The 13,171-nt window shown below is 39.9% G+C and overlaps 1 protein-coding gene across 1 annotated transcript; it reads right to left on the bottom strand.

Moving 5' to 3' along the window:
- Positions 1 to 976: 976 nt before the first annotated feature.
- On the bottom strand, positions 977 to 13,036 carry LOC110066944 (gametogenetin-binding protein 2-like). Its single transcript, XM_089280083.1, has 16 exons — positions 12,771 to 13,036; positions 12,601 to 12,675; positions 12,030 to 12,139; positions 10,506 to 10,582; positions 9,049 to 9,115; positions 8,518 to 8,568; positions 7,631 to 7,678; positions 6,348 to 6,396; positions 6,083 to 6,225; positions 5,409 to 5,531; positions 4,792 to 4,837; positions 4,102 to 4,230; positions 3,233 to 3,630; positions 2,844 to 3,048; positions 2,176 to 2,286; positions 977 to 1,503 (listed from the first exon to the last, which is right to left on the bottom strand). The coding sequence occupies exons 1-16, from the start codon at positions 12,858 to 12,860 to the stop codon at positions 1,333 to 1,335; spliced, it is 1,893 nt and encodes a 630-aa protein (XP_089136209.1). The 5' UTR covers positions 12,861 to 13,036; the 3' UTR covers positions 977 to 1,332.
- Between the last annotated feature and the right edge of the window lie 135 nt (positions 13,037 to 13,171).

The raw sequence follows: 13,171 nt of genomic DNA, 5'->3' as shown, positions 1-13,171 counted from the left end.
TCCTCCTAACAAGTTTTAAACTTGAAGTTCCCGGAATGGGGTTTCCGGCATTCCGAGGCAGTCAGCCCAACCAGAGAACATTCGCGGAAATCACTTCTCCTGTAACAGGTCATATTCATTAAGTTAACCCTTTTCAGCCGTGCGGTCAGCCTTTCAATTGGTTTTATAAATATTCGTATTCTCGGCTTGCAATGGAGGCTCACGCAGGGAATACCATTAAAAAGAGATCAATGTCATTTGCATTTGAAAAGACCCCCCCCCCCCCCCGCATTAGCCTCAGTTGCAAGCTAGTTCCAGTCCAATACCGAGAATACGAAAGCGGTCTATTTTGCTACAGATTGCAGCATAGGCTGAAAGTGTGCCAAGCCTTTACGGAGTAAGGTGTAGGGGATTAAAAACACCCGGAGCACGAGAATATCGGAGGACTGGGTGGAGTGTAGATCGGTTAGAAAGCAAAATAGACAGTGGCGGCTTTTTGATTATTCAACCATTTTCTGCCCGTGATTTCGAATTCAGTTTATTTCACTTTCTTGCGAAGAGCTGTTATTTGATGATTACGATGTACTTCATGTAATATCACCAAATCACTGTTCATGAACACTGACGCTTTGAATTTGACGAGTTCTCGTCATTTTGAAGTAACACAAATCAAACGCTTTAGGCCATCAGGCCGAAGCAAGCAAGAGGCGAGTGCTTGGAAAGGTTCACAGCTTTGAAGAATTCCAACCAAATATTCAATAACCCGACTGAACTTTTCCTTACATTTCTTTTCGTCCAGTTTCGTCGAAGCAAATACAGTAGTAGCCCAGGAGTTCTTTCTTGAATACCTCCTCGGAACCGGCAGTGTTGAGGGGAAAAAATATTTTCCCCTAGATGGTCACGTAACGGTCAGGAAATAAAATAAAATTATAAGATAAGCGTTGTGTGACATTCATTCGTATAACGATGTTAACTAGATAATATATTGTCGCCGTACAATGATTCCAGAGGTTTATTTTCAATTCACATTACATACGTTGTGATTTAAGGCATAACAGGATGTAAAATACTTCACTGAACTCAATGAGGGAGACCTCAAAAGTCCCATTTACCAACTGTACGCAAAGCTTCAAGCCTAGCCTCCTACGCAGATGTCTGCTTAGGAGCCTACTTCAAGCCTTACACAGCCAAATTCCAAACATCCCCGACTCTTTGTTTGCTTCACCTCAGCCACGTTAAACCTCTTTGACCTAATGGGGGTCGGGTCGGGGCGTGCTCTCCGCCCAGTAAAAAATTAATTGAAAAGTCACTCTAACAAACAATAATAACCATCATCTATTCCCACCACACCCCCTAGTGAACGACCCCTACATTGAGGCCGTCTTTTAGCGTCATATTGTCAAACTGTTGGCGGAGTTTCTCTCTGAGTTTCCGTCGCTGTTGTGACACGGATGAGTGGTTCGCCTTGAACCGCAGAATGTCCTGCTCTGATATGCACAGCTCTTCTTCTGACGAAATACACTCCTGAGGAAGGAGACGTAAGGTAGAAATTTAGTTGCATATAACGCGTGGGACGCGTGGAACGCGAGGGAGGGCATCGTCGTCGACGACGAACAAAACACAAGATGGGCGGCGTCATGGATGCAAACACAGTCCAGAGTAGGGATCCTCTCACGCGCAATTAGGAAGAGTTGCGTGACGACTGCGCACGCATTCTTTCTTGATTGCGTGGCGAGCTCCCGGGGCGGGGGCGGGGGGTGGGGGGGGGGAGTTATTCCCTTACATGGGCTATATAGGTATGTGCGGCCCCAAAGGGTATGCTTTTTGGCCGTTTAGGTCAGAAATGGAGTGTCAATTTTGGCCATTTCTGGTGGTACGAGTTTTGAGAGGTTGTTAGTTACTGCCCAAGCTTGACAAAACTAGCGACTCTCGCGAGTTCCGCTAAAGGATGGATTTTGATTTTGACCGTTATGCATGCGTAATTCAACCGAAAGTCCGATAGTTCCGGACTTTCCAGGGTCGCGCGTTTCTCAATTGCTGGTCAAGCGGAACGAAGAGTCCGGGTACGAAGTTGGGAAACATAGCGTCTGCATGCTTGTTATGAGTGACAGACGCCAGATATTTAGGAGGCAATACTGAAGAAAACGAAAATTCCCATTGCGTAGAGGGAGAAGAAAACAAGGGGGAAAAACTTACCGTTGACTCTGTTCCACCGTCCGTCCATCCCATTAACTTCAACAGTCGTTTTTCCTCATCGTCAATACGTTCCACAGGTTTAACTTGTTTTTCGTGCCTAGGTGAATTTTGCTGTAGAATCAGGTAAATCATTAGTCATTTTTCACAGTTTGCAGACAGTGGAATGAAGGGTACAATGGAGTGTTTTTTGGCTTACCACGCGATCTCTTTAAGCTAAATGGGACTGGGTAATAAGCCACAACTGCGTAAATTAGTAAAAGAAACAGCACTGTGTGATAAACCAATAGAAACGATCGACACCACTTCACCCCTCCCCCCTCCCTAGAACATTGCGTGACTAGCCCAAAACATTCCGCAATAAGCCAAAAAAACAGCATGAAAACCAAAAGGGAAAAGAAGAAGGAAAGAATGCGAGAAAAGCCCGGCGTTAAATGAGTGATGAGGTAAAGTAAAGGCGGTAAAAATGCGCGCCGAACAAAAAGGGAAATATTGAATGACAACATACACCAAAGTGCGTGACGTGCCACAAAACAACATTGCGTGACGAGCCAAAAGGGGAACATTACATAAACCAAAAGAGGAAAGATTGCACATAATGAGACAAAAGACAATTATGACACGAGGCAACAGGACACTAACCACCGGCCTTACAGCGGTTCGCTGGTTACCTTTTTGTCTTTATTTTTTCCCTTCTTCTTTTTCCCCTTCTTATTAGTACTTTGTGAGGAACCTCCACTGCTGGGGCTCCCAGACAAACAGTCCGCGCACGTGTCCTCTTCCTCAGTCCCTATTGTAGAGGGATCTTTGACATGATTACAAGTGTCCCCATCCTTGTGTTCTATTCCGGTCCATTTACTGTGTTCTGCAACGTATCTGGAAGAGATCAAGGTGTTACCAACGCAAAAAGATGAAACCATAAACCGTAAAGGAACAAGAATGGTATTAAGGATGGAGAAGATTGACAGGGATTACAAAAGACGAACTTGAAAAATTCAGGCTAAACTTTTCAAGATGCGCACACCGTGAGGCAGCTGCTGCTCCTTTGAGAAACACTCACCCACAGTCCCCGTTTCGGTAAGCCAATCTTTTCCATTTGCTTTCCCGATCTTTGCCATTTTCCTCGCAGCTGCAGGGTGAACCGCCGCTATCTCCATCGTCATCATCGTCTTCACAGCTATCCCCGTGCCCGTTTATTTCTTCCGTCTCTTCCACGCTTCCATTTACACACACCACGTCCCCTGCTTCCTCTTCGTCTTTTCTAGATTCCTCTTCTTTCAGTTCAATGTTCGTGGAGATTGTTAACGATTGTGAATCGCATTTACATTTCTCTTTACGTCTCGCTTTCTTTTTCAACCGTTTCTGCTCTCTCCTCAGCTCCTTGGCTCTCTCTGCCTCTGATATCTCCTCCACGACTTGCTCGAGCCGAGAAATGCCTTGTTTTTCTTCCACTGCCACCTGTGAAGTGGAACAATACTCAATAACATGTATACAAAACATTGTATCTGTAAACTGCCGATAAGTTTAGGTTATCGCGCGAATGTAAATAGGTATTGAAATTCCCTGTTGAGAAATACTAATACTAAAATCACTGTATTGAACTGGGGGTATTGTAATGTGCCCAAGTGCAATTAAGGATTTCCACTATGAGTGGTAGTTGAAAATCTCACTAAATTTAGTCTCCAGGCGAGTGCGATTTAACAGAATTTTCAGGTACCAAGAGTAATGTAAATTCTTATTTGCTCGAGCTTTCATGCGATTCTTCGTTTTGGTTCTACGACACTCAATTGAAAACCTCTTGAAGTCTTCAGGTTTTCATCATTTTTTGTGCCATCTTAATGGGTTCCCATTCAGTGCCAAGCTTTTTTCTAATTTAATATTTATCCCTAAGCAAAATCACAACAAAGTTGTAGTCGCCTAGTTTCTCACCTCGAAACTTTTCCTAAGAGCGTCAACTCCCAGATAGAAGAGCATCTGCCAGGTCTGTTCCTCAGCTCTCAGTTTCTGCCACAACCGATGAAGTCTTTCCCACAGGTGAATACCAAGACATGTCAACACCTAAAAAATTCACACAAACCGAAACAAATGTCATACAGTACTGCCACAAAACAAACTGTAGTGAAACCTTAACCTTCACGTGCTCCCAGGAACCAAGGACTGGTAACAATCGGGGAAAAAAATGAACTTTTCCATTGGGTTCATCCTTCGCTTCAAGAGAGTAAGTGGTTTCCAGTCATCTTTTGCGATAAAATGAAGTCTCAAAAGGTGACGGGAAGTATTTTTGAGGTGTTCTTTGGCTCCTTCCCATCAGCCTCTAGCCAGCATCTTGCGATTTTCACACAACAAAAAACTGGGTCTGGTGTCACGCCTGTTCCTAGTGGAGAAATCCAAAAGGTAGCAAGGGGAGAGAGAGAGAGAGGGGGGGGGGGGGGTGGGGGTGGGGTGGGGGGCTGCCAACGTATACCCTACAAGGTAGAAAATTCCTTCTCTTTCTCTTCGAGTTGGCTAATAGAAGATAGAGCAATTGCATGTGATGATGCCCTCTCGCCTCTGTCCAAGCAGAATAGTAAACATGATAAACACATCAATTAACATTTAATTAAAGCAGAATTTCCTTACTTCTTCCTGAGCAATGTCTAGTGTCTTGGCATGCCTTTCTCTTCTCCTGTAGAAAAACAATAATGCAAATGCAGTCAGGTTGCAATAAATCAAGACATACATGAAATTAATCAGACCCATGACCTGGAGATAAGCCAAAGAACCCTTTAATAAGCTATCAGTGGGTGTAGTGAAATACCAAATGCCGTCATCATGGCGAGGAGATTTAATTATTTAAAGATAAAACAAGTTAAGTTATTTAAAAATCCAGTTAACTTCTGTCTTAATTCACTGGAGAAAAACATTGGCACAATTTGTTCTAACACTCCAACCCATACCAAAACTCAGCTAAATCAATTTCCTTAATTAGCACAATTGTTAGAGATACAAGTACAGGGCCTACACATACGAAGGCTTTCATTGACGTTTACAGCAGGAGGGACACTGGTTTTCACAGGAGGGCAAAACGTTTTGATCTAAACTTGATTACAAGAAAACTTTCAGCTAGATGGTCAAACCATGTGAGCAAAATCGTCCTCATCGCTGGACAATTTGCCCAGTGCCCAGCTCTTATGAAACCCCTGAATGAAGCACGTAGAGCTTTCACTTGACAAGAATGCAACTGCTACACTGCTCACCCTCCAGCTAACTCCGGTTCTGCCCGTCCAATTAAATGCGCAATGTAGTCTGTGTCACAGAGTACATGGATATGCCGCTCTTGAGGACAGCTCTTGAGACCATCATACAAAGCAGCACAATAACTGCAGGATAAATGAATGGAACAGAAAACTTTACACGTCTAGGTCTATTCAATTATCATCACAAATACCAATACACTGTCAAGCAGATGAAGGAAGAGAATTTACAAAATCATCATTTTTTATTGACAATCAACACTTTTTTAAAGCTGCATCTATCAAATTATGGATACAAACAGGAGTCTGCAGAGCACAAAAGAAGCGTTAGAGTTCAAGTTGCTTGGGGCATAGCCAAGAGCAACTCTAGCTTCTTGAGTACACTCCAAACATCCCAAGTGCATCCAATACTAAAGCAACAAAAGCCACTATCACTGTTGAACTAATTTAACATTCATTCAGCATCTCAACTTTTGCTAATTGACCAAACAGAAAGTCAACTGGTAGATGTGCAACTATAACCATTTAAACCCCATGCAAGCTATATGATTTTACTTTTCTTCTTCAATGCCTTGGATGAATGTCATCATCTAAGTGGCACCAGATTTAGTGGCCACTGTGTAAAAGCCATAATATGATACATGTAAATCCTACACTACATTTATATTTTTACTCACCCTTTTTCACTTGGCCCGTCTAAATCTCCAGCCAAAATACTATAAGCTCTTAGAACTTTTGATTTACATTCAGTGCAAAATCGGTGCTTTCTTAGATAATTCTCTAGTGTGTCCAGAAGAGAATCAGAGTCAATCAACACCACCTAAATTGAAAACAAGATGTTATCACAGTACAGTTTTAGGTGGTAAACAAAAGAGAGTAAACGGTTCAACAAAAACTTACTTAATATTGATACAGCTGTCATACTACAACTGTATACCATACCTCATCACGGCATTCTTGAGACAATAAATCCCACACATCTATCCAGCTTCTAAACATAAGAAGAACTCCTTTCAGCATGAAAATACACAGTATGTTGAAACAGCAAATTACTTTTTACTGCACAATAAATAGAGGAAATTACTTGGCCGCGTGGAGATACGAAATTTCTCTTACCTAGAGTGTTGAAAAATATTTTACAAGTGAGCGCAGCGAATGAGCGAAATATTTTTCAACATGAGAAGAGAAATTTCGTATCTTCAAGTAGCCTGCGAACAGGCTCCCAGTGTAGTGAGCCCAAACGAAGCGAGGGAGCCTGTAGACATTCTATTGATGCCACTGTTCTATGATACCAGCTCCTGGTATCATGATATGATTGGTTAAATCCATGATTGTTGACATCTTTGAGATAAATACTTGACAGGTCTTTGTTAAATGCGGTCGACCGCCCTACACGTTCGTGGCAATATTGTGCATTTGTCGTTCTCTTTTAATTTTTGGTCTCTCAACCTTTTGTTGTTTCACAAGTGATTCTTAAGGGTACTTTATGCTCTCTCATGAGGAGGAATTTTAAGTGGAAACTAGTAGAGTGGAGCCGTTGGGCTGTGCTAGAGCAAATTTTTTAGAGGTCAAAGGCATGGCTTCCAGACTTTCTGCTTTTCATTGCATGTCGCTTTGCAGTGTCTGACACCTCTATCCTGTGCTTATAATTTCTTTAGGCTCAATTCAGTATTACAAAATATGTTTTAAGCTCTCTAAGTATTGGCTCTGGAGGGACAAAGTTTGAAATATTCTGTGAACATGTTACTTACTTGCACTCTATATTATCACCAAGAGCAGATAGGCAAATCAAAAACAAAGTCTACAGACTCCCCTATTTCACCCTGATCGCTTTGCTCGCCAGGAGCCTGTTCGCAAGCTAATCTTCAAGTGGCCATGTAATGTTCTTTTTATTATATAAACACCAATGAAATAACAAACCATTTAACTTTTGCTGCGAAAGGTGCAATTTATAATTATGTTACCATAGCAAGGTGATCTTTTCACATGTGAAAGATCATGTTTTCATGCAAAAGCTCACCTGGTATTTCTTTGGTGTTTAGATAACAAAATAATGTATCTATTTTTGACATTAAATAACCCATCAAATACTATATATTTTGAAGAAAGCAGAATGAAATTAAATCTTAATTAAAACGTTCAGTTCTTTATTATAATAAGGAATGTTTGACTGATTTTACTCATTGAATTATTTCATTGCAGGAGATTAATTTACATAGATTTACCCTGATGGTCTTGACTTGTGTGTTTCCAAGGAATGCAAAGGGCACCTTCTACAAAATAATACAGATAACAAAAAATTACCACTAGACAAGACAGTCACTTTACAACTGTTATAAATAGAAATACTGTAACAAAAGAATCCACTTTTCTATCTTACATGATAGAAGGACGAATCTCATTAAAGAACTTGCATCAAGCTTAATTTTTATTGAGATTAGCCTTCAGTATAAACCAGAGAAGGTCTTGTCAGACATCCCAGGGCAAGCATAATTTAACACTTGCATCTTTCAGTAACATATGAACCCTGCTGAATCAACAGTTGTGTTTTTTGCTGCTGTCAGTCATCAGAGTGGACCTCACAGGAAACAGAAGTCCATTTGAATGATTTTAAAATCATTGTTACTTCTGCGGGCTGTCATTGGTTACTTTAGATCTATTTTGTGTGCTTCTTCTTGTCAAGGTTAATTGGTTGTGTTGTAACTATGATTGACAGCAAAGCAAAGCAAAACTGTCAGTTATGTGTAAATTTTTCAGAGGTCACCTTTTATAGACAGGCACTGGTACCTCCAAAAGCCAGATGGTAAAGTTTCATTGCACAGTGACAACACCCTTAAAGGAGCTAGGTCATGGTTTGCACATATTGAAAAGTTTAGCCTCAATTTTTTAAATTTGTCCTTTGTAATCCGTGTTAATCTTCTCCATCCTTAGCCATCCTTGTTCCTTTATGGTTTATCACTATGTCTTTGGTATTTTTCTATCTTATTAAACAGGTTTCCTACCATTTAAAGGTAATTTTGTTTGTGGCAAAAGTAACTTAAAATACTGTGACTGAGCTCCATTAATGTCACAGTAACTGGGTACAAGTTTTAAGTAACATCAAAATTCATACCTGTTTCTTCTGCACTTAGGAATTGCCTCCACCATCTCACTTAGTCTGGATCTAGAATGTAAGTGCAATTTAATAAAAGTTCTTTCATATCTATGCAAGCAACAGTAAACAAACATATTTAAGGAGCTGTTCTGGACAAGAGATCCTCCTTCAAAGGCAAATCTGGTAAAATTCTAAGAGTGGGATGAGCCTGAAAGCACACCATTGCCAGTAATGGGGAATGCCTATTGCAGCAAGTAGCTACCTGTACCAGCAAGTATTGCAACTCTGCCTGAATTCAAATTCTTTTCTGTTGTAGGCTATCAGTTGCCAGCCACGTAGTCAGGCTGTTGAAATGGTTCAATTGCTACTCAAAGAGTGGGACTATGAGATGTGTCTTTACCACAAACACATCTTCACAAGGCATCAGACCAAGACTGAGCTCTCAAAATCTCCTCATCTTGAATCCTCTAAACTTATCAACACCACAATACCTCCACAAGTGATCAGTTGATCAAATTAATGCTACATACAGTAAATTTGAATACTTACCCATGTACATAGAACAGAGCATACACCAGTTTTGGGTCTTGAAGGAAGTGATCATCAATTGTCAAAACTGAAGAAAATGCATGAAATATAACTTAGGATACATTAAATCATTTTTTTTTTCTAAAAAAATGAATCACTTGATGAGTGACCCAGCAGAAAACAGGGTTCAAATCATTTTTTTAAAACCTCAACCACCCATTACATGATGCTCTATACCAGCATGTACAAACTTTCCACTTCTAAGCAAAATACTGGAGGAGAAGATATTTAAGTACTATCTGATTAGAGATTGGCAAACAAGAGGCCCTTTGCAGGATCCGGTCACATGGTACGGAATTAATTATGCTGGGATGCAAGTTAGGCAGTGGGACTTCCAAAACGAAGGAACTTGTACCAGTCCAGCCCGACTTTCCTTTGTTTTGGAAGTCCCACTGTGTAACTTGCGCCCCAGCGTAATTAATTCAGTACCATGTGACCGGATCCTGCAAAGTGCCTATTGTAGTTCCACACAAACTTATAATATTCAACCTTATACTTATGTTGTGGTAGACACAAAATATGAATGGATTACAGGGAGAAATTAAAATAATAAAAGGCATGCTTATTTCCCAGATATCAAAACTAAACTGATGCACATGTACAGTCTGTAAAAGATTGCATTTCACAGACTATGGCAAGTGCAGACATTTCAAACACATTATTCTAAGCAAAATTGATCAAAAACCATATGTTTGCAAAGCTAATCTCTGTGATGTTAAGACTTGATGGTTTTAATGTAATATGTAATATTGTATTCAACCCAATCTTTAGTTATTAATATCAGGGCAGAGCTCTAGAAGCACCCAGGTACCGCAGGTGACTAACTTTTGCCTTTGGGCGACTGGAAAAACTTACTTTTCTCATGTAAGCTTAGTGGTTAGAAACCTTTGGGCTCCTCATAATTTTTCTTAGAATACAGTCCTTAGAAACTATGTGCGCTGATTGGTTAAGAATCGTGTTTCTATAACTCGATGGAAACACAGAACTAGCACGAGCTGTTGACATAATGATGGCATGAGCAAAGAGAATTTACATTTTGATGATCAAAGTAAACAAGCTGTTTTTCTTTTTTTCGTTGCGGTGTTCATGTTCTTTGTGTTTCTATTGAGTTATAGAAACACTCATGAAAGTTTGGGAGAACTCTGGGAGAAGCTGTGGAAACACTCGCCTGCGGCTTATGTTCTCACAACATTTCTCATTCTCCCAAACTTCCACTCGTGTTTCTATAACTAGATAGAAACACAGTACATGTTTTCTATTTCTTAATTAGACCACAGCCTTGACCATCCAATTATAATATTATTCCTTCCATGGGGTGTTTCCAATCCCAGTCACCATTACAAGTTTGTTACTAAAATGTCACCTAATTATTACTAAAATGTCAGATGGTTTCTATGTAAATGAAAGACTGCACTCACCTCCACTATTTGTGATAATCAGAGGTTCCAGTGCTGGCTGACCTGACTCGACTAACTGGTTGTACAATCGCTCCACACTGTGTAGGGAAGATTATAAAAGATTAAGATTATGACCAATCCAGGGGAATTTCATAGTCACCCTGCTGACTCATCCAATGCTTTTGAGGGTATACCATTGAATATTTCACAAGTCACATATATTGTTTCAGTATAAACACAGTCCTTTAGTCAAGTAGAGGCATTGCAGAGTCACCATAACATAACCTGGCTCTATGGAGTGATGGGATGGCGAGGAAAACTGGCTTTGTGACTTATTTACCAGCCAATCAAAACTAAAAAATCTTCTCTGTATACTATGCAAATAAAGCCACAAGGCCATTCAAAGCCTTGTTTCCACTCTGGAAAACACAGAATGGCATATATACAGAGTACAGATAGAGCCTGGGAGATTGAGCATCTCCTCAATGTCGCATCTTTCTTGCGCTGACTATTCATACATCAATCTCAAGAAATGCAAATTGCATCACTTTCACCACAACATTTACACACACATGTAGAAGCCTGATTTCCAATCAGAGAATGGCATTTGTGATAGATCTAGAATGCTTATAGTAGGATTATACCAGGACCCGATAGAAACACTGAAAACTTATCATGGTCATGTAGTTCATTATTTTCTTTGGGCTGTTTCCTAAAAAAGATAGAAAACATTTTCTTTGTGATGCTATCAAGTTACTTAAACATTCATGAAAGTTTGGGAGACCTTGAAAAAGATGTGGAAACACTTGCCTGTCAGCTCATGTTCCCACAGCATTTCTTGTTCTCCCAAATGTCCACTTGTTTCCATAACTCAATAGACAACACGTTTTCTATTTCTTAATTACATCAGAAAATGCTGTCCAGAGGAAAAGCAATTGAAAATAGAGCCTTTTGTATTATCCACACAGCCAATCAGCGTTTTCAAGTGTTTACATTTGAATGAGAAAGATGCTACAAAAACAGCACATTTAGTATGGCTTCAAAGGTTTTGATGCATTTTCAGTATGGGAAAACATAACTGAAACGGTTTCATTCTGAAAATGCATTAGTATGGATGATGCCAAATAAAATGTTACCATATTATGTAACATCCATCTATTCTTACAAGTGAGACAGACTAGACCTTAACAGAAAAAATATATTTGACAAACTACTGCAAAACAGAAATCACAGGATATCATGTGTTTGTCATAATAAGACGTTATAAATTGAATGCTGATAAAAACTGCTGGATATAAACGAAGGCACAATATCATAATCTTTCAACTACAATTTTCAGACATGCACAACAAGATATTTACACTTTTTAAAACAAAACCCATCAGGTACAATCAGGAAACAACACTTGCAGGTTTAAATGAAACCATTTAACAACATGTATATTTGGAAATCAATTGTAAACGTTACTGAGATTTCGTTTGGAATAGTGAATAATTAATCTCAAGGCGATGAGGAAATAAGATGGAAATAGAAACATTTTGATACCTTCTCCGACAACCAACGCACGGAACGGAGTGGGAGAGGAACGAGAGAACATCTTTTTGCCGCACCATCGTAGCGACAGCTAAATCTTCGGGACTGAGACACTGGAATCGCTGCAGATGGGACGAAATTTGATCAGAACAATTTCCTCACAACGTATATATAAGCTTAAAGTACTATCTCATGCAGTGTTTATATCAAGGACAGGCAACTTGAAATATAATCGCTCCGTTTTGTGGTTGTAACATCAGTTGACATTTTTCCTGCCATAAACTTAATTTTGAATTTTTATTTCTCAAAATAAATCTCTACAAGAAGAAGCTAATGCATGGAGAAAATCCGTGACAGCTACTTCGATCCAGGGCAGTTTACGTCTATTTTGGATATTTTATTAAAACTGCAATAAGCTTAATTGATTTAAGCTTATACGTTCGTGTGTCAATGCAGGACATTTTCGTAAAGAAATTACAGTTTACCACAACAGATCTACTTCATCTCAAGAGGAAACTCCTAAAAGATATAAATTCCCTTCAAAAAATAGACATCGAGGCTAAAAAATTCAAAATAAACTAACCTTGTTGAACGACTGAAGTTCGCATTCGTTGACTTGACGAGTTGAAATCACAGTTTCTGGAATTTCCATGATCATCTACGACACCACAAGAATAGATATCAAACAAACACCTAACGGGAAGGTATTCTTTTTCGAAGGAAATAAAACACAATGGATGCTATGTACCGTACCGTTAAGGTGTCCTCGATATTCAAAGGTATTTGTCGACGCTCGAATGCGAAGTCAGCTTCGTCCCGACACACCGCCACGAGTTTCGCCATGTTAAATGAGTACAGACAACTTCACTACACACCCAAGAGGCTTCGAGGAGATCTCGAAACGTGTGGAGTGTTCTAGTTCCTTAAAAAGCGCGTAAACGTTTGTTTCCGAGGGAAAAACGTGAAAGTAAATATGCCCCGATACCTTACTGGATTCCCGATTCTGTAATCCTCGTATACCAACGATCATAGCGCGCCGTGCGCCACTCCCAGAAAGCTATGCGATGCCACGTTGTAAGTGGTGACGGGGTAAGAGTGGGGAGGGATAATAACTGTTCTTCACATGACGTCACTGAAATTCGAACTACAAAACT

The sequence above is a fragment of the Orbicella faveolata genome, unplaced genomic scaffold (genome assembly GCF_042242905.1).
Source record: "Orbicella faveolata isolate gen_17 unplaced genomic scaffold, um_ofav_v1 contig_47, whole genome shotgun sequence".
In the NCBI taxonomy this organism is placed as follows: Eukaryota; Metazoa; Cnidaria; class Anthozoa; order Scleractinia; family Merulinidae; genus Orbicella; species Orbicella faveolata.
Note: the sequence above shows the minus strand (reverse complement) of the source record. Positions and strands in the feature narration are given on the sequence as shown.

Excerpts from the sequence above, each read along its gene's own strand:
- LOC110066944 (XM_089280083.1), bottom strand. The coding sequence starts at position 12,860 with ATGGCGAAACTCGTGGCGGTGTGTCGGGACGAAGCTGACTTCGCATTC. Across the intron at positions 9,116-10,505 it reads GATTATCACAAATAGTGGAG|TTTTGACAATTGATGATCAC; the intron begins GTGAGTGCAGTC and ends CATTTTCTTCAG. Across the intron at positions 6,226-6,347 it reads CTCAAGAATGCCGTGATGAG|GTGGTGTTGATTGACTCTGA; the intron begins GTATGGTATACA and ends TTTTCAATTTAG.